At 38.5% G+C, this 21,551-nt stretch overlaps 1 protein-coding gene across 1 annotated transcript in view; it reads right to left on the bottom strand.

The window, feature by feature from the left end:
* LOC131144368 (nicotinate phosphoribosyltransferase 2-like) overlaps positions 1–4,211 on the bottom strand; it is a 28,547-nt gene extending 24,336 nt beyond the window's left edge. Inside the window, exons 1-5 of the mRNA XM_058092976.1 lie at positions 3,631–4,211; positions 3,179–3,326; positions 2,457–2,576; positions 2,171–2,305; positions 2,030–2,091 (exon numbers count right to left, since the gene is read on the bottom strand). Of these exons, the coding sequence (XP_057948959.1) occupies positions 2,030–2,091; positions 2,171–2,305; positions 2,457–2,576; positions 3,179–3,326; positions 3,631–3,785 (620 nt within the window). The 5' untranslated portion in view covers positions 3,786–4,211. The remainder of the gene's footprint in view (positions 1–2,029; positions 2,092–2,170; positions 2,306–2,456; positions 2,577–3,178; positions 3,327–3,630) is intronic.
* Between the last annotated feature and the right edge of the window lie 17,340 nt (positions 4,212–21,551).

Here is a 21,551-nt window from a genome sequence, read left to right as displayed (position 1 = left end):
TGTTTTTGGGAGTTTTCCTTTCATTGAATTTGGATTTGAGTGTTGGTCTGAAAATTAAATGACTTTCTCAATGACAAAAAAAAAAAACTCTCTTGAGCAATGGGTTCACTCCTTTAAAGTTAAACTGTCTTTCATTATCATTTGTGTGGGGATAAAAGATCTCTCTGTTCACAAATCAGATGACACAAATTCTTCATAAGCACACAACAATAAAGAAAGCATGCATTTAACAGAGTAAAAGAGAAATACAGCAGGGAGCAGCCAATAGTTGGTGATGACAACAGCTCAAAACAGATTGTGGTAAAAATATCATTCCTTAATTCTTGTTCCAAATGAATCAACAATTTTTTTTATTTTTTTTTATTTTTATAAATACATCAGCTATTAATTGAATCCTCAAATTACAGGATAACCTCCTGGCCCCCACACTGATCACAAAATAAGAGATGAGGCACCACCTACTTATGGGCGAATATCATTCTAGGAATCAAATACCCAAGCTCCTTTAGGAGAATAGCATTTCATGTTAATCTGCAGTTTTTGCGTTCAGTTTTATTTTATTTCTCTGCTCTACTAGTGTTGAAAGTAGGTATAATTTAAAGTTACTGTAACAATAATGCTGGACATCGTGGTCATCAACCTAGTCGATTTGGCATACCATAATATACAGGCATTTGCATGATGTGACATTAAAGTAGCAACTCTTGCCAACCTAAGCCTAAATCCAATGGAGTGGCAAAACTAGAAAACCAACTAGTACAACTACAAACAAAGCTTTTAGCCCAACTGTTTGAGTTCGGATCTTTGAATCCCTTTTCTCTACTCAGTACAATTCATTGCTTATCTACTTAATTTAAATTTCAACCAAACCTGATTTAATTAGGTGAATGCTCTAAAAAGCCTTGATAACATTCCACAATGAAGGCTAGCTATGGAAACTGGATAATATAATGTGAAACAATGTGAGATGTGCAATTTCTAATAGCAGAACAAAATACCCAACAATTATGCAGGTTAATGGAAAGTTTGTGATTCTTTGCCTGCATTACTTTACACTCAATATAGTTTGTTCGCCTTCATTCTTATTGCTTGTGATATTAATGTTTATGAATTCAATAACCCAACATAAAGCAAAAAAAAAGAACACAAATACCAAACTGAAAGAGTTCCCAGGCCTTTTTTCTTCACAAATTAAATGTTGCACACATAAACAACATGCATGTCCAAACACCTTACTGAAACTAACTCAATTTTTTTTAACATTTAAAGAAGATGGATTTCAGTTGAACCACGCCACCAATAAGGACTTAATTACATTATGAAAATTTTACTTGAAATTAGTCTTAGCAAGTTAGCATGAAGAAGTTAAACTGAAGAAAGTAGTAGAGTCCCAAGGACGACTTCCCCCCTCCCCCCCATTTTACCCTCAACTTCTCCTTTTGAAAGGTAAAGACTGGATAGAATGAATTTGGTAAAAAGTTTTTTCAGAGCTTTTTACGAGAACTTTTAAAAGCTAAAAAGCTAGTTTTTTCTCAAATAAATTATTCTATTTCATTGTTGTCCTTAATTTTTTTTTTTTTTTCAAATATTACAAAACTATCAATAAATTAATTTTATTTTCTAAAAATACATATCATTTTAGTCATTTTAAATACTTTTAGAACTTTTTTACCAAACACTCAAAGCCAGCTTTTTTTTTTTAACAGCTCCTTTTTCACAGTAGGGTCAAACAATTTTTAAAACAATGTCAACAAACTCCTTTTCATTGGTTTTAAAAGTTCCTTTTGGGGTGACTAAGCATAAATTGAGTTAAATAGACAAAAAATAGTCCTCTCTTAAATAGTTGTGGTTCTTGTTGCCACTGACATGGCATTGTGGAGAACTGATTTTTAATGTAACTTACTAACCACATAAAATAGAAGCCTTCAAACAAAGTATTGTAGAAATCCAACTGCAGGAGACATTGATAAAACAAAATGACAATTGCACTCTCCAAAGTAATGAAAAATGATATTTCAACAGTTATTACCTTGTTGCATCAAATCCTCCAATATAGCAGTATCTTGATGCCCCTATTCCACCATCAGGCCCCTACATACAAATGAATTATAATCTTCCAACAAAGATAATCATAGATAAGCATTTCAAAACAACTCAAGCAATCAGCAACCTGTGCCCGTCGAAGCCCAAATTCAAGTAAAATTTTGGACTTCCCAGCAACAAATCGATGCCTTGCAGCATTTGTGGTTACCAAAGATGCAAAGTTGATAAGATTCACAAAAGGTGTTTCCAGCAATTGAACCACCTGAACAACAAAAGAAGCATCAAGTATGTTGGAATTAAAGATATAAGTAATCCAAGAAAAGTGGAATTGGAACCTAAATAATACAACATAACTAAACAATATTTGTAATAGAAATAATCATTTTCTGAGAAACCAGTACACTGGTACTTACAGCAACTGGACCTTCAACTCTCATCAGGGGTACCTTTGGGAAAACAACTGTTCCCTCCGCAATAGCATAAACTTCAACATCAGAACAGTCAATCCCTCTAAGATAATCATAGAAGCCATCCTGTAACATATCAATAAGCATCAGTCAATCATTTTTTCTTTATGTAGATTTCATGGTCAATTCAACTCTAGCTTAATATCTCATAGAAACAGTTTAAAATAGCCACTAGCAAAGACAAAGTAACCTAATGAGGGTAAGGGAAAGTTCATTTGCCATAATCGTAAGAAGAAAACAATTGTAAAGCACAGTGCAAAGGTGAGCTAACAATTTTAATTGGACAAATAGAGGTAATGCATATAAATATTTTCTTGGCTTTTTTCATTCATTATTTCATTTCTAGATTGGTAAAAAATCTTCTCTTTCCAGTACACTTCTGAGAGTCATACCACTTGCATAGTTCCATTTTTCAATAGCACTTGTTTAGGTGATATGCATCTAACAGGTGCAAATTCATGTAGCCTAAAATACCAAATACAGAACAGCGGGGACAGCACAAGCAAGCCATGGCAGTCGTAGTTGTGGCAGACATGACAGCAGATGGGATAGTGAAGTCGCTATATTTACTAATTATAATTTATAGCTCTTAGATATGAATTTAAATTTTAAAATAAAAATTACTCCCACAACGACTACAACTAGAAATGGTAAATGAATTGGCTCACCTCGCATTCACAAGGCAGGGACGAGCGGATAAAAGATATTTCTTCCTCTGTAAATTTAAAATTAGCAATGAATCTTATACATTCCTCTAAACCAGCAAAAACTGTATATTCACCACCAAAGGGGTTCTTCCGAAAATATAAATCAAACCTGAAACGCATTAACCATTAATATTAATTTTTAAAGAAGAAGAAGAATCTCAATCTCAAGTTTCAAAATTCTTCAGTTCCAAATAAAATTCAGTTCCCAAAAATTAACTGGGCCACATGATTTATGGAAAAAATTAGTTCCTTTAACTCAAAACAGTTTTCTGGGAAAGCCATAACAACGGAAACACAAGTGGGTTTCAATTCAATTCTCCAATTTTCTTCTCCAGGGACGAAAGAAAAGAAGTAAAGGGCACAATGAATGCAAGAAGAAGCAAGCAACAGATCAATCAATCAAACGGACTCACACGGCTCGTTCGTTGTGCTTGCCGGCCTTCCAGTAAGCATAAGCCATGGTGAACTGGTACTGGTCCGTGAGGAGAGGCGTAACCATTGGGTTGGTGGGTCCGTCCAGAACTGGACGGCACCGCTCTTCTTGCATACCATTAGCTCTGGGCTCCATTAACTCTGCAAAAATTCTAGTGTTTCAGCAAAAGCCTTTGGTGGCTATTGTGCTCGCGCTTTTGGTAGGCTCCTGGGGAGCTGAACTTTATATAGAAGAAGCGACAGGCGTGAGGAAGACGGAGACGGAAGCAGCAGAGGAGGAAGAAGAAGAGAAAAGGGGAGTCGTTGGTCACGGCCGAAAGGGAGAGAAAGAGCTGTGGAGACCGTTAACAATGAAGGATGGAAGAACGATAATCATCATTCCAAAATGGGAAGAGACCGCAGACTTGATGATGGTACACCGAAAGACCCACAGACCAGAATATGTCTCCTTCCTTTTCAGAAATATGCGTACCGGAGGAAAGGCTGCCGCCCCAACTGTACTGCAACGCAATCTAGGGTGTGCAATTGTTAGGTTAGGTCAATTCGGCTAATTAATCAAATTAATCAAAATTTTTTAATTATTTTTATCTTATAACCAACAGATCAAATTGATCTTTTTAACCAAAATGTATCCGATCAAATTAAATTATGGGATAATTTGATTAATCAAATTTAATTGAATTTATTAATGTATATAACACTTATCCCACATTGAGTTAATAAACAAATATTTCTCTTAGAATAGACTATAAATAGAATACCCCTCTTCTATATTGTCTCACTCTCCCCCTCTCACTATGGTATCCCAGCCACTATTTCTTTTTTAGTGGTCCTTGGCCTATCAAGAGTTGAGTATGCTTTGTGATTGCAATTATTATTAGTTTATCCTTCACATCAGAAAAAATTCTTGTATATCCACTCCATACCTGTCCGGCTGCCTTTAGCCACTGCCCGCAATGGCCAGACCCGCCACTTGGCTCAGAGTGCTAGTAAAACATACATATACATATATATATATATATATATATATATATGTATATATATATATATATATGTATAAATCTCTCTGATAACAATTGTAGTATATATAAATGCAACCCGTCCTAACTAGGGAATCGCAGGTGCACCTGCCAATACTGAAATTAAACCATACAGCAGAAGATTTCTAAAGCTTCCAAACTATTTACCAGAGTTCTATCTGTTTCCAAATACACACACACACCACTATCTAACTACATATTACAATCCCAAAATAACAAAATAATATATCTGGTATCTCACCAGTTCTACCAACCACTCCCAGAAGTCTAATCCCAATCTCGAGGTAAGTTAGGTACGGTTCCCGGAGGGCCTGAAAAAGGATTTGTATAATGGGATAGGACACTTCTTAATAAGACGAATTATATTAATATCAGTGTGTGACTAGCATGAGTTCTCGTGTGAATATAAAACTTTTATTATTTAACTGTATATGAAATGACTTTTAAAACTGTACTACACTGTATATCTGAAGATACATAATTTCTGAATAATAAACTGTCAGCTCAATATAGTCATTTTATAGTAAATTTGACTATATATGCATAAAAGATACAACCTGAACTGTTGTATTAGCATCGTCACACTATCATATACTCATACGACATGCTTTCCCCTATGACGGGTTGTGCGTCTTGAAAACTGGACTCAGCATATGGTCGGCCGACCATAGTTGAGTCAGTAAAGGTAGTAAGTACGATTGTGCCTACCTATGGTCACTCAAAACTGCCTTGGATGGGGCCGCTGGCAAAAACCTCGGAGTAGTATTGTGGCCTAGGTCTCCAAATCATCTATCCATCATCACACTATCATCCCAATGTGATTGCACTCCCTGCCAACATATAGTTATGATACCGTACTCATAACATCACATTTCATATCCACAGGGCTCTAGAATCATATATAACAATTTACATAATAAAGTTGTATTATATCTCATTTCATAGAAAACCAGTCATTTAATAACTCTCAGCCCCCAGCAGTTATATCAAATCTCAGCCCTCGACCGTCATATTAAATCTCGGCCCTTGGCCGTTATATCAAATCTTGGCCCCCGACCATCATATTAAATCTCGGCCCCCAGCCATCATATTGTACTGTGTATTATCAATAAAAACATTCTGTTCATATATACCATTTAAAAACTATTCTCATGCCACACAATTTTTTTTTTTCCTGATAGATTATAAATAAAATAAACTGACAGGGAAAGACATAAATTGCTAAAAATAGGGTCTGAGTATCTCCAGGGTTTTATTTAACTTAAACTATTTATTTTATAGAAAATAGGAGATTTCAAGCCAATCATGTTAATTTTCTCCAAAATATATAACAATCAAAACCATCCATTTCATATATCCAATTTATTCAGAAAAATCACATATACTATTTCTGAAAATATACATTGCCATTAAATCGGTCCATAATTCAAAACAACTGACATAATATAATCCCCTTACCTGGCTTACTAGGAACCCTAAATCCACGCCCTGCTGCGTTCAAAGATAAAAACCCTGAAATTACATTTTCCTCAAATTAATCAACTCAACCCTCAGAATATTTCTCATTTAGCATTTCCTAGGCCTTATATACTCCAAATTAACAATAAAACCCTAAAATACCCTGGTTTTGGAGTGGTGCCTGGAAAGCTCAGATCAAAAATCCGCTCCGCTAGACTTAGAAAAATGCCCTTAGATCCTCGTGGCGGCTTTCGATAGTCGATTTGGGTGACGAACGACGAGAAATCGAAGAGATAGAGTGAGGGGTGCAGGTTTAGAGAGAGAGAGAGAGAGATATTTATGTTTACTTAATGAAGAAGTGATTAAAAATCTATTTATAAGCTATTGACCTGGCACAATTCATCGACGAAATGGAGCCTTCGTCGATGAATTGTAGAAGGACGTTCGCCAACGAAAGAAAGGGTTCGTTAACGAACCATATGTCTGAAATTCCTCTCGGTATCTCTTCGTTGACGATGCCTAAATTTTGTCGACAAACCACAGAAGGATATTCGTCGATGAAAGCAGGGAATTCTTCAACGAACTATTGCTTCCCTTTTTAAAATTTTCCCTTTTCCTTTTCTTTATTTATTTCCTTATTTCCAGGGTTTGGGTTTCTACAATCTCCCTGCTTATAAAAATTTCATCCTTGAAATTTTCTAATTGATTTCCATTACATCCCTTGAATTATCACTAATCAGCTGATCCGACTCTAAGAAAAGCCGGAGGCCACCCATATAGAAACCTCGTCCCAAATTTATTAAATATCCTCATTTATGGCGGAGGAATACCGTGGTTACACATACTGTTTCGGAAGATTACAATATCCACACAAAACTCTCCCGAATACCAACTATGAACAAACAGTACAGCTAAACAGACCTACTCTAAGAAATCTAAATACAAAACTAACACTTACCTATTTTGTAATGACTTGAAAAATAATGGTATTTAAATAATAAAGAGAGAGGGAAATGGAAATAGAAACTGAAGGAGGCAATAGGCTTAGCGTTCGTCGACGATGTTGCACTTTGGACGTAATAACCTGGAAGTTTTACATAAGGCCTCGTCGACGAGCTCATAAGTAGGCTTCGTCGACGAAGCCATGCCTTGTCGACGAGAAAATACCGAGAGAGGTTTTGGGGTCAGTTTGAAATTCGTCGACGAAGAAGGAAGTTCATCGACAAAATTCCTTAAAGACTCGTCGACGAATCTGGGGCTATAAATTGCCAAAACCCAGATTTTTTAACAGAATTTTGGCGCAAAAGGGCTCTTTCTCTCTCTCTCTCTCTCTCTCTCTCTCTCTCTCTCTCTCTCTAAAACGCCTCTCCCTCATTCTCTCTTCGATCCTGGTCCTATTTCTCGCCGGATCGAAAATTCGAGGCCACCACGACGCTCCTAGTGCAATTCTCTGCAAGTTTGCAGGAGCTGATCGTAGGAGAAGTTGGTTTGGAATTCATCCCAAATCGAGGGTAAGGTATTTTATTTAGATTATGCCTTTCTTGTAGTTATAAGAAATGTTGTAGGTAAGAAAATACTGATGTATTATTCTGGGGGATGTTGTTTTCAGGGTGTTGAGTGGAGAACCCTGCGAGTGTAGGGCTAGAGTTCAGTGAGAGACTTTTCAGAATTAAGGTAAGAGAAATATGCTATGCTAGGAATTTTTATAATGTTAACAAAGATTTTACACATATGTATATACCGACTTATTACCCCGTTTTACAGAATAAGAGTCTTAAATGCTTGTGTGGCCTAAGTAGATATTTATGTGATGAAAAACTTATATAGTTTTTATAGTATATCATACTATACAGAATACACAAATACATATTAGTATATCACAGATATTTATCCAGAATAGCATATTACAGTTTTACTCAGATCAATATGCTATAGTTTTATACATATCAGTATATCACAGATATTTATCCAGAATAGTATATTACAATTTTACTCAGATTAGTATATTACAACTTTATTCAGAATAGTATATACAGTATTTACAGTATGCCATGTTTCCTATTACCATAACATTTACAGTATACAGACAGAGTATACAGACAAATATACAGAGATAGCATCAAGATGCTACAGATACTGAATATAGAGATTACAGAATTTACAGTACGAAAAGATAGCGTTATGGTAATTTTGGAAACATGATGAAAACAGTAAAAGAGTATATATGTATATATATAGTATCAGATTCCTGAGGAATGATTACAAACAGATACAGATAAAGAAAATAGAGCACGGTACCGTTGCTATATACAGATAGAGTGCAACAACATATCTCAGACAGTGTGTGGATACCGTCTAACCGTACTCAGAGAGGATGCAGCTCCCCAGTACGCTGGGTTGAGGGGGGCCGATTAGACGAGGTAGCAGCCAGTTCTGCGCCTAGGAGTGTATGCAGTTTGGCCGGGCTAAGGTAGTGTAGAGTATATTGACTTATCTGGAGGGCCAACCAGTTTAAGTCCCACCTACAGGCCGCACAACCCTGTCATGAGGGGTCAAATCATGACATACAGAGTTCTAGGGATAAAGCATAGTTATGTATATGTATACAGTTTTACGATATATGGTGAGTATAGTATGATATTGGCAGTATGAAAAGTAGAAAATACAGATGATACAGTTATATTTTAAATTGTGAAAATGAAAGGCTTGCTTTATAGATTTACTATTTTATTACAATTCAGTTATTATTTTAACAATATGAAACTTAGTCGCCACACACTAGTAATAGCATATTTCCACTTACTTAGCGTCGACTCACCCCATTGCTTTATCATTTTTCAGGTGAGCCCGCTAGGCAAGCAGATTAGGCTTGAGAATAGGGAGTTTATTTGATTACCCTGGTTGTAGGGTGAGTTTTTGACAGAGTTTTGTATTTTTGGGGTAGATGGTATTAGAGGAAATTATTTTGTATGGCTATGGTCTGTAAATACTGGATTCTGGTATTGTATCGTATATATGGTTATATGATTTATGTTTCCCCTGCGTAGGTATGTTTATTGTATACAAGAATTCTCCAGTGTCCTTTGGGGTCTGAGATTTCATAGCAGGGATATCAGAGCAATTTATGAAGAAAAAAAAATGTCTTAATTTTGAGGTCGTCACATATTTAGTGTTGAGCCTCTCAGAATAGCTATGGATACTTCTAACGTATTTTGGTCTCTAATTCTCATGATGCTTCCTCTACTGCATGATTACACCAAAGTACCTTTACTAGTGGAATCCTCTTAGTACGTAGCTACTGTTCCTTATAGTCTAGAATATGAACCAAAATCTCTTCATATGCCAATGTATCCTTGAGTTCCAAAGACTCGTAACTGATCACATGGGAAGGATCTGGACTGTACTTCCTCAGCATGGACACGTGGAACATGTCGTGAATCCTAGAAAGTACTGGGGGTAATGCTATTCTGTACGCCACTGGACCAACTATTTCTAGAATCTTGAACGACCCGATGTATCTAGGGCTTAGCTTCCCCTTTTCCTAAATCTCATTACCCCTTTCATCATAGCAATCCTAAAAAATATCGTATCACCCATCTCAAACTCCAGCTCTCGTTGGCGTATATCCGCATAACTTTTCTGCCGACTCTGTGCTGTCTTAATTCTTTCCCTGATAAACTAAACCTTCTCCAAGGTTTGTGGAACAAGCTCTGGCCCTAAAATTTTCCGCTCACCGACCTCATCCCAATACAATGGAGATTGGCACCTCCGACCATACAGTGCTTCATATGGTGCTATTCCGATATTGGCCTGATAATTGTTATTGTATGCGAACTCAACTAATGGTAAATATTTAATCCAACTACCCCCGAAGTCTAGCACACATGCCCGCAACATATCCTCTAGAATCTGAATGGTCCTCTTTGACTGACTATCAGTTTGCGGGTGAAAAGCAGTACTAAAAGTAAGTTGAGTTCCCAATGCTTCTTGTAGACTCTTCCAAAACCGAGAAGTAAACCATGGGTCCCTATTTGAAATCATGGACACAGGCACCCCGTGCAATCTGACTATCTCCTGCACATAGAGCTCTGCCAACCTATTCATAGAATAACTAATTTTAATCAGAATGAAATGAGTAGTCTTCGTTACCCTGTCAATAACTACCCAGATAACATTCTGTCCATGAAATGCCGATGGTAGTCTCGTGATGAAGTCCACGGAAATGTGCTCTCACTTCCACTTAGGAATGAGAAGTGGTTGTAATGGTCCTAGTGGCCTTTGGTGCTCGACCTTCACCTACTGACACGTCAGGTACTGCTCAACAAAATGGACGATCTCTCTTTTCATGTTAGACCACTAGAAAGATTCCAACAAATCCCTGTACATATTTGTGCTCCCTGGATGCACTGTATATAAAGAGCCATGGGCCTCTTCCAGGATGGTTCGTTTAATCTCAACATTATTCGGTACGCATATCCTGGTGGGAAATCTCAACACCTCGTTGTTTGAGACATTGAAATCTGCATTCAACCCATCCTGTATTCCACTCACAATCTCTGCCAGCTTTGCATCTTTCATCTAAGCCATCTTGATCCTTTCTTGTAAGGTCAGTTGCACTACCAGGCTAGCAATAAACGCCTGGTGATTTCCTTCCACTAAATCCACACCCAACCTTTCCAAGTCCATCTTAATCCGATGCTGAACTTCAACTGTTGAGACTAATGCAGCCACTGACTTCCGACTCAAAGCATCAGCTACCACATTAGCTTTTCTTGGGTGGTAACTAATGGTACAGTCGTAGTCCTTTATTAACTCAAGCCATCTCCACTACCTCATGTTTAACTCCTTTTGAGTGAAAAAGTACTTAAGACTCATGTGATTAAAGAAAATCTTGCACCTCTCACCATACAGGTAGTGCCTCCAGATTTTCAATGCATAGACTATTGTTGCCATTTCCATGTTGTGCGTAGGATAGTTCTTCTCGTACTCCTTGAGTTGGCAAGAAGTGTACGCGATAACTTTTCCCTGTTATATTAAGACACACCAGAGCCTTTTCTTAGATGCCTCACTTTAGATTACAAATCCACCCTCTTCTAATGGAATGGTTAATATTAGGGCAGTAACTTGACGCTGCTTCAGTTTCTAAATACTTTGCTCGCACTCATCATTCCACTCGAACTTCATGTTCTTCCTCATAAGCCATGTTAGCAGACTTGATAGTTTATAAAATTCCTCTACGAATTGGCAATAATATCCTGCCATACCCAAGAAACTTCTAACCTCATACACGTTCTTCGGTCTCGCCCAATCAACTACTGCTTCTATCTTGCTTGGGTCCACTGAAACACCTTTCCTGGACACCACATGTCCTAGAAATGCCACTTGCTCTAACCAGAATTCACATTTCTTGAACTTCGTAAAAATCTTCTTTTCTTTGAGTACTTGGAGTACTAACCTCAAATGAATTGCATGCTCCTCAAGACTCCTTAAATAAACTAGGATGTCATCGATGAACACAACCACGAACTAATCTAAATACTCATGGAACACCCTATTCATCAGGTCCATGAATGCCACAGGAGCATTGGTCAATCCAAACAGCATAACCAGAAATTCGTAGTGGTCATAACTAGTACGGAGGCTATCTTTGGTACATCCTCTGATTACCCTCAACTGATGATACCCGGATCACAGATCGATCTTGGAGAAGACCTGTGTGCCCTATAACTAGTCAAATAGATTGTCAATTCAGGATAAATGGTATTTATTCTTTACTGTCACTTTATTAATCTCTATGTAGTTGATGCATATCCTCATCGACTCATCCTTCTTCTTTACAAACAACACCGGCGCTCCCCAGGGTGATACACTCGACCTAATAAACCCTTTGTCAAGAAGTTCTTGCAATTGATTTTTTAACTCCTTTAGTTTAGCTGGAGCCATTCTATATGGAGCCTTAGAAATAGATGATGTCCTTGAAAGAAACTCAATGGAAAATTTTACCTCGCGATCAGGAGGTAATCCTGGTAAGTCCTTTGGGAAAACATATGAGAACTCCCTTACCACGGAAATATCCTCTAGTTTATGTTCCTCCTTCAGTGTCTCTTTTATGAATGCTAAATACCCTTGGCATCCCTCTAGGAGTAACCTCCTCGTCTGCATAACTGAAAAGATCCATGGTGCAGAGCGCACACACGACCCAAAAAATATAAACTCCGGCTCCTCAGGAGGTCAGAACACTACCTCCTTCCTGTGGCAGTCAATACTCGCATAGTTGGCTACTAACCAGTCCATCCCCAGAATAAGATCAAAGCCATGCATGTCAAAGATAATCAAGTTAGTAGGTATCATTCTCCCCTGAATTTCTACTGGGTAGTCTCGGATCAATTTACTATACACTACCACTGAATCTGTCAGTGTGACCACCTCTAACTCAGCATCTAACGGTTGTGTTTCTACCACATCTAATTTAAGGAAATCCTGAGAAATAAAAGAATGCGTCGCACCTGAGTCAAACAATACAATGGATTTATTTTAAAAAATAGAAATTGTACCTGTCACCACGTCACCGGCATTCTCAGTGTTTCCAGGAGTTAAGGAATACACCCATTCCTGGATCATACCCCTATGATAGTTTCCGCATGGTGCTTGATTACCTCCTTGATATGGCTTCTAGGAGGTGCGTTGTTCCACGCTGCATGGAAATCACGAGCCAAATGCCCGAGCCTACCGCACCGAGACCAACCACCTTATCCTGCCCTGCACTCTCCCGAATGCTTATTGCCACACGTAGGACAAATAGGGTATGATGAGGTACTGTGGAATGCCCTGACACCCGTATCTTGTTGTTGGCCTCTACCATTACCGTACCTCCTCCAAGGGCCCTTCTTGGTATCCGTATAAGAACTAGAAGGCATCGGCCTCTTCATCGGGTTCTGAGCCTCTACATCCCCCTGTAGGCTTGCCTCTGCCACAGTGGCCTTATCTGCCAATGTAGCAAACTCCTGAACCTGTAACACAGCCACCTGCTTTATAATCTCCTACTTCAAACCCTTCCTGAACTTCCAAGCCTTCACAGACTCATATGGTACCATGTAAGGAGCAAAACAAGATAGTTCCATAAATCGGGCAGCGTACTGCTGTACAGTCATCTGTCCCTGAGTAAGGTTCAGAAACTCCTCTACCTTTGCTTTCCTGACGGAGGCTGGAAAATACCAATCAAAGAACATTTCTCGAAACCGGCTCCACGTCATCGCTACCAGTACCAGTCTCTGCTTCTTTAGCAGCTTTATCACTTCCCACCATCTCTCGGCTTATCCAGTCAGTTTAAACGTAGCGTATAACATCTTCTACTCATCGGTGCATCACAGTATGGTCAATATCTTCTTGATTTCCTAAATCCAATTCTCTGCAAGGATCGAGTTGGTACTTCCCGCAAAGGTAGGAAGCTTTAGGAGAGTGAACTTCTCAATAGAATCTCGCAGCTCAGCAGTGGGACGATCTTGCTCCCGAGAGGTCAGCATAACTTCGGCCATAAACTGCTAGGCAAAATCTTGTAGCACCACTATAGAATCGTTGCCACCCTCATAGGCAACTCCCTCACTTCTACTACCTCCAATGACAGTGTTACTATCCTTGGGGTCCATTATGTAGACATAACCAAAACGAATTTTGAATCCTAATATGCTACTATGTCTGGTGCAATCATAATACTAAAATGCTTATTTTAAATAAATTCCAAATATCGGAATAAATCTTTACGACATACTCTTCCAATTTCATATTCCCATTCTAGTTTTCAAGTTCCTGCCTCTCTGTTTGGAAACAAAACCATCAATGGATTGTTGTGATTTTCTAAACCCGTCGATTGATCTAGAAAAACACAAAAGTCCGTTAAGGAATTTTTGTCTCCAGGCTTACGAAGCAAAACTCAAAATTCCTATTCTACCCATTCCTATCCTTGTCTTACTTAAACCAATACTCTAGTAAGATCATCTGACCTAGTTTGCAAAACCTAACAACCTAGGCTCTGATACCAACTGTAACGCCCTGACCCGCCACGTGACCCGGAGTGCTAGTAAAACATATATATATATATATATATATATATATATATATATATATATATATATACTGTAGCATATATAAATGCAACCCGCCCTAACTATGGAATCTCAGGTGCACCTACCAATACTGAAATTAAACCATACAGCGAAAGATTTCTAAAACATTCAAACAATTTACCAGAGTTCTATCTGTTTCTAAATACATACACACCACTATATGACTATATATTACAATCCCAAAATAACAAAATAATATATCTGGTATCTCACCAGTTCTGTCAACCACTCCTAGAAGTCTAATCCCAACCCTGAGGTAAGCTAGGTACGGTTCCCTAGAGGACCTGAAAAAGGATTTGTATAACGGGGTGAGACACTTCTCAGTAAGACAGATTATATTAATATCAGTGTGAGGCTAGCACGAGTTCTCGTGTGAATATAAAAATTTCATTATTTAACTGTATATGAAATGATATTTAAAACTATACCACACTGTATATCTGAAGATACGTAATTTTTGAATAATAAACTGTTGGCTTAATATAGCCCTTTTATAGTAAATTTGTCCATATATGCATAAAAGATACAACCTGAACTGCTTTATTAGCGTCGTCATGCTATCATATACTCATACGACATGCTTCCCCCCATGACGAGTTGTGCGGCTTGAAGGCTGGACTCAGTATATGGCTGGCCAACCATAGCTGAGTTAGTAAAGGTAGTAAGTACGATGGTGCCTACCTATAGTCACCTAGAACTGCCTCAGATGGGCCCCTCGATAAAAACCTCGGAATTGTATTGTGGCCCAGGTCACCAAATCGTCTATCCATCATCACACTATCATCCCAGTGTGATTCCCTCCCAACATATAGCTATGGTACCATGCTCATAACATCACATTTCATATCCACAGGACTCTAGAATCATATGTGGTAATTTACATAATAAAACTGTGTTATATCTCATTTCATAGAAAACCAGTCATTTAATAACTCTCAGCCCCCAACCGTTATATCAAATCTCGGCGTCCAGCTGTCATATTAAATCTCGGCCCCCGACCGTCATATCAAATCTCGGCCCCCGACCGTCATATCAAATCTTGGCCCCCGACCATCATGTTAAATCTCGGCCCTCGGCTATCATATCATACTATGTATTATCAATAAAAACATTCTGCTCATATATACCATTTAAATACTGTTCTCATGCCACACAATTTTTTTTTCTGATAGATCATAAATAAAATAAACTAACGGGGAAAGACATAAATTGCTAAAAATAGGGTCTTAGCATCTCCAGGGTTTTATTTAACTTAAACTATTTATTTTATAGAAAATAGGAGATTTCAAACCAATCACATTAATTTTCCCTAAAATATATAATAGTCAAAACCATCCTTTTCTTATAACCACTTTATTCAGAAAAATCATATATACCATTTCTGAAAATATACATTGCCATTAAATCAGTCCATAATTCAAAACAACTGACATAATATAATCCCCTTACTTGACTTACTGGGAACCCTAAATCCACGCTTTGCGGGGTTTGAAGATCACAACCTTGAAATTACATTTTCCCTATATTAATCAACTCAACCTAGAGAATATTTCTCATTTAGCATTTCCTAGGCCTCATATACTCCAAATTAATAATAAAACCCTAAAATACGCTACTTACCCTGGTTTTGGAGTGGTGCCTGGAAAATCTAGATCAAAAATTCGCTTTGCTAGACTTGTAGAGAAACGCCCCTAGATCCTTGTGGCGGCTTCCGATCGTCGATTTGGGCAACGAATGGCGAGAAAACGCAGAAAGACAGTGAGGGGCGCAACTTTAGAGAAAGAGAGAGATATTTATGCTTACTTAATGAATAAGTAACTAAAAATCTATTTATAAGCCGTTGACCCAGCACAATCCGTCGACGAAATGGAGTCTTCGTTGATGAACTGCAGAAGGACGTTCGTCGACAAAAGAAAGGGTTCGACGAACCGTATGCCTGAAATTCCTCTTGGTATCTCTTTGTTGACGACGCCTGAATTTCGTCGACGAACCACAAAAGGATATTCATCGATGAAAGCAGGGAATTCGTTGATGAACTGTTGCTTGCCTTTTTAAAATTTCCCCTTCTTCCTTTTCTTTATTTATTTCCTTATTTCCTGGGTTCGGGTTTCTATAGCTCGTCTCTGGTCACTGCCTTCGACCACTGTCTCTGATCACCGCCTTCGACCACTGTCTCTGATCACCGCTTATCTTTGGTCACCGCCTCTGGCCGCCCATCTTTGGCTATCACTTTTCTCCAATCACCGCCCGTCTCCAATCACTGCCCGTCTCCGGTCATTGCCCGTCTCCTATCACCGCTCATCTATGGTCACCGCCTCTGACCGCCCATCTTCGGTCACTTCCTCCGATCATAGCGGCTTGTTTCCGGCCACCACCACCCCACTTCGGCCACCATCGTCACCTCAGCACACTATGGAGCATCTTGAGGCTTCAAAACCCATTGCCATCATTATGGAAGGCCCCAACTACATTGTATGGGTTCATGCTATGTCAAGCTTTTGTAAGGGCAGAAAGCTTTGGCGATATATCACTGACGATATCACCGAACCGGGGAAAATTGATGGTGAGGCCCACATCAAATACATAGACCGTCTTGAGGAGTGGGATAGAGAAAATCACCAAATAATCACTTGGATTCACAACACGTGCATACACTTCATTAGTCTCCAATTTGGGAGATTCAAAACTACCAAATCACTTTGGGACTTTCTGGAGAAACGCTACACCACCACAGATTTGTCTGATCGATATCAACTTCTGGGCACCCTACACCGCATGCAACAACAAGCTAGGCAATCCATCAATATTTTCCTATATGAGATGCACCATGTTTGGGATCAACTTGCTTCCTTAGAACTAGAATTTACAGATGCCACTAATGCTGAAAAATTTTCCAACTATTGGAATCGTCAACACTTGGTTCTTTTTCTAATGTCTCTCATTAATGACTTTGAGCAAGTTCGTGTATCTCTCCTTCATCACTGTTCCTTACCTACTTTGGATCAACCTGTCACTGAACTTCTCTCGGAGGAAGCTCGCATTGCCTCTCGCAAGACAACCCCTACAGAAGTTGTCTTCACCACTCTAAGGGGACCTTACTCAAACAGCAACAAAGGGCCTCCATCTGGATTTTCAAAGGAATTCTACTGCAATTATTGCAAGAAATTGGGACACATTCTCTTGTAATGTCTAGTTCGAGTTTGCCATTTTTTGTCAGAAACAAGCCCCTGGTAATCTTCAATGTGATTGTTACCAAAACCCCAACAAGCATTCCCAACAATGCCCGTCTTGTGATACTCCTTCTAGATTCGCCGCCACTACTGCTGAATGTTCATTCTCCACTACTTCCATTGAAATGCTTTCTGCTTTTGACATAGAGCAAATTGTCCAACAAGTCCTTGCTCATTCTAGTAATCCATCCTCATAAGTTATGTCAATCACATCAGGTAACTCATCTTGGTTCTTTGACTCTGCATGTTGTAATCACATGACACTTGATTCCACTCTCTTTTCCACCAAACATCTTCCTAGCCATACTCCGGCCATTCAGTCTGCTGATGATTCTCCCTTGAACGTGAGCCATATTGGAAAATTTTCAACATTAAACACTTATCTTTCTGATCCTTATTGTATTCCTCAACTCACTCTCAATCTTATATTTGTTGGTCAATTATGTGATTCGGTCTAACTGTTATTTTTTCTGCTTCTGGTTGTTGCATATAGGATCCACGGATAGGACAAACTATTAAGATAGGTCGTAAGGTTGGACGACTCTTTGAGCTCATTAATCTTCATATTTCATCTTATTTCTCCTCATCAGTTCTGATGGCAGCTCCAGTATCATCCACACCATTAATCAGTCTTTGCCATTCTCGCCTTGGTTATATGTCTATTGGTCGCCCCCAAACTTTAGTGTCTAGTGGAAATTTGGGACCTGTTAATAAAGAACAATTTGATTGTCTTCCTTGTCAACTTGCAAAAAAATCGGCATTGCCATTTTACAAAAGTGACTCTTTTTCTTCTACACCACTTAATTCACTCTGATATTTGGGACCCATCTCCCACCGCTACTATGGGAGGCTTTCGATATTTTGTCATTTTTATTGATGATTACTCCCGTTACGCCTGGATATTTCTTATGCGTAATCGATCTAAATTACCCCAGTTATACTTTGATTTTGCTACCATGGTCAAAACACAATTTTCTTGCAATATCAAAGTATTTCATGTAAACAATGCGGCTGAATGCACAGACTCTCGAGTCCTTAATTTTCTCCGCCAACATGACTCTCTTTCTCAGCATTTATGTCCTGGCACCTCTCAACAAAAATGGGCTTGCTGAGCGCAAACACCGAGACATTCTCAATACCATTTATGCTCTTCTCATATTTGGTTCATGTCCTAAACGTTTTTGGGGTGAAGCTGCTCTTACAGCTATTTACACCAAGAAACGTGTGCCTTCTCCCATCATCGAGAATCAATCACCCTTTGAATGTCTCTATGGTTGCCCTCCCTACTATAACACTTTTAAGGTATTTGGTTGTGCATGTTTTATTCTCCTTTAGCCTTATGAGCGTACCAAATTGGAACCTAGATCCCACTTATGTTGTTTCTTGGGATACAATGTTGAACACAAAGGCTACAGATGTTGGGATCCTCACTCCAAAAGTCTCAGGGTGTCATATAATGTTGTTTTCTGAGAACACAAGATGATTGCCTCCATATCCAAATTTCAACTGTTGCACGATAACACCTTTTAACTCTTCATAGATCTCTCTATAGATCTTTTTCCTAATACTCCTGAGATAAGCTCTTATTCTGAGTCAACTTCCCTAGCAACACATCCACCTAACATGTCTCCAGATACTCCTCTTGAGTCATCCACCTTGCTTACTTCTGAGCAACTTATCTCTACTGATGGATCCACTCCAATAGCTCTTGATCTCCCTCATCGACGAAGTGGTTGGGTAAAAACCCATTTTGTTCATCTTTGTGACTTTTTTTTGTCCACTACTTTTACTCAGCATGAACCTCAATTTTATCGTGAAGCTAGTTCTAACCCTCTTTGGCAGAAAGCAATGGATGAGGAACTACAGGCACTCAAAAACACTCACACTTGGGATCTCGTGGACTTGCCAATTTGGAAAATATGCTTTGGGATACAAGTGGGTTTACAAAAACAAAACTCACTCTGATGGGTCCATTGAGCGGTACAAAGCTCGCTTGGTAGCAAAAGGGTTTACGCAAGAGTATGGGATCAACTATGAGGAGACCTTTGCTTTGGTTGCCCGTCTCACTTTAGTCCGTAGCTTAATTGCAATTTCCGCCATTCATCATTGGGGTCTATTTTAGATGGATATGAAGAATGCCTTTCTTTATGGTGAACTCACTGAAGAAGTGTATATGTGTACTCCTTCTGGTTCTCATCATCTTCCGCATCAAGTCTACAAACTTCGTTAGGCTCTATATGGTCTAAAGCAAGCTCCTCAGGCTTGGTTTTCCAAGTTTAGTACCATTTTTGGAGATTTTGGATTCACTTCCAGCTCATATGATTCCGCCCTTTTCATTTGCAAATTAGACTAGGGGACTATACTTCTTCTCCTCTATATTGATGATATGATCATCACTGGCGATGACACATCCGGAATTTCAGCTCTCAAGACCCATCTCAGCCAACATGTCAAGATGAAAGATCTTGGGAAGCTCAGTTACTTTTGGGGACTTGAAATCACTTCTAACTCCAAAGGATATTATCTTTCTCAAGCCAAGTATGATTTAGATCTTCTTACTCGAGCAGGACTCAAAGATACTAGGACATGTACCACTCCTCTTGAGCTCAACTCAAAACTCACTCCTATGGATGGTACACCTTTTGATGACCCCACCCTATTTCTCCAGTTGGTTGGGAATCTTGTTTATCTTACAGTGACTCGCCAGGACATATCTTATGCCGTCCATATTGTTAGTCAATTTCTCTCTGCTCCTTGCACACCCCACTATGCCGTAGTGCTTCACATTCTTAGGTACATCAAGGGGACCCTATTTCATGGTCTCCATTTCTCTACTCACATTTCACTTGAGCTTCATGCCTACTCAGATGTAGATTGGGTAGGTGACTCCATTAATCGTAGATTCACCACTGGCTATTGCTTCTTTAATGGCCACTCTTTTATTTCTTGGCGCAGTAAGAAGCAAACAGTCATCGCCCATTCAAGCACAGAAGCTGAGTATTGTGCTCTTGCTGATACAACTCAGGAACTTCTTTGGCTTTGCTGGTTACTTGAAGACATGAGCGTCACTCATTCTACCACTACTATCATCAGCTACGATAGTCAAAGTGCTATCCAGGTTGCTCACAATGATGTATTTCACGAACGCACAAAACATATTGAGATTGATTTTTGTGTCATCATATCACCTATGGCCCCATTGGACTATTATCAGTTTCTTTTGCCAATCAAACTACAGATATCTTCACTAAGGCGCATCCTCTTGGATGCTTTCAGAATTTAGTTTCCAAACTCAAATTGGTCTCCATTTTTCCGCCTTGAATTTGAGGGGGGCTGTTAATGTATATAACACTTGTCCCACATCGAGTTGATAAACAAACCTTTTCCTTAGAATAGACTATAAATAGGATACCCCTCTTGTATACAAAACACACCATTCAATACAACTCTTTCTCTTGTATTGTCTCACTCTCTCTCTATAGTGATTCCAAAAAATAAAAATAAAAAAAAAATTAAATTTTTCTTTAAAAATTCTAAAATTTTTTTAAAAATAAAAAATTAATTAATTAAATAATATAATATATTAATATAATATATATATATATATATATATATATAATCCTTATATCCAAATTTTAATTCCTGAGAATAGAGACCCCCATTCCCCCCACCGTCTCTTTCTCTATTCGATTTTTCGGTGAAACATGCGCTGATTGAAGAAGGAAAAATATCCTTGGGTTTCATTAATTTCGGCCACCAACATTTTAATTGGGGAGATTTCATGGTTTGGGCATCGTAGGCACCACTCTTGGGATAAGGTAAGGTGAATAAATTATGTCAGGTATTTTGAAAATTAACTGATTAATTTAAAGCATGAGAATATGAAAATATTGTATATGATTTTCTAACTTATCAAGCATATGAAAATAGTGGTTTTGGATTATCATATATTTTTTTGGGCAATTATTATAGTTTGAAATATTACTTAAAATTTGTGTGGCATGAGAAATGGTTTTGTTACTATACAATAAACATATGAGAATATTTTATA

Source organism: Malania oleifera, chromosome 1 (assembly GCF_029873635.1).
Source record: "Malania oleifera isolate guangnan ecotype guangnan chromosome 1, ASM2987363v1, whole genome shotgun sequence".
In the NCBI taxonomy this organism is placed as follows: Eukaryota; Viridiplantae; Streptophyta; class Magnoliopsida; order Santalales; family Ximeniaceae; genus Malania; species Malania oleifera.
The sequence above is the reverse complement of the archived record's forward strand: the minus strand, read 5'-3'. Positions and strand labels throughout refer to the sequence as shown.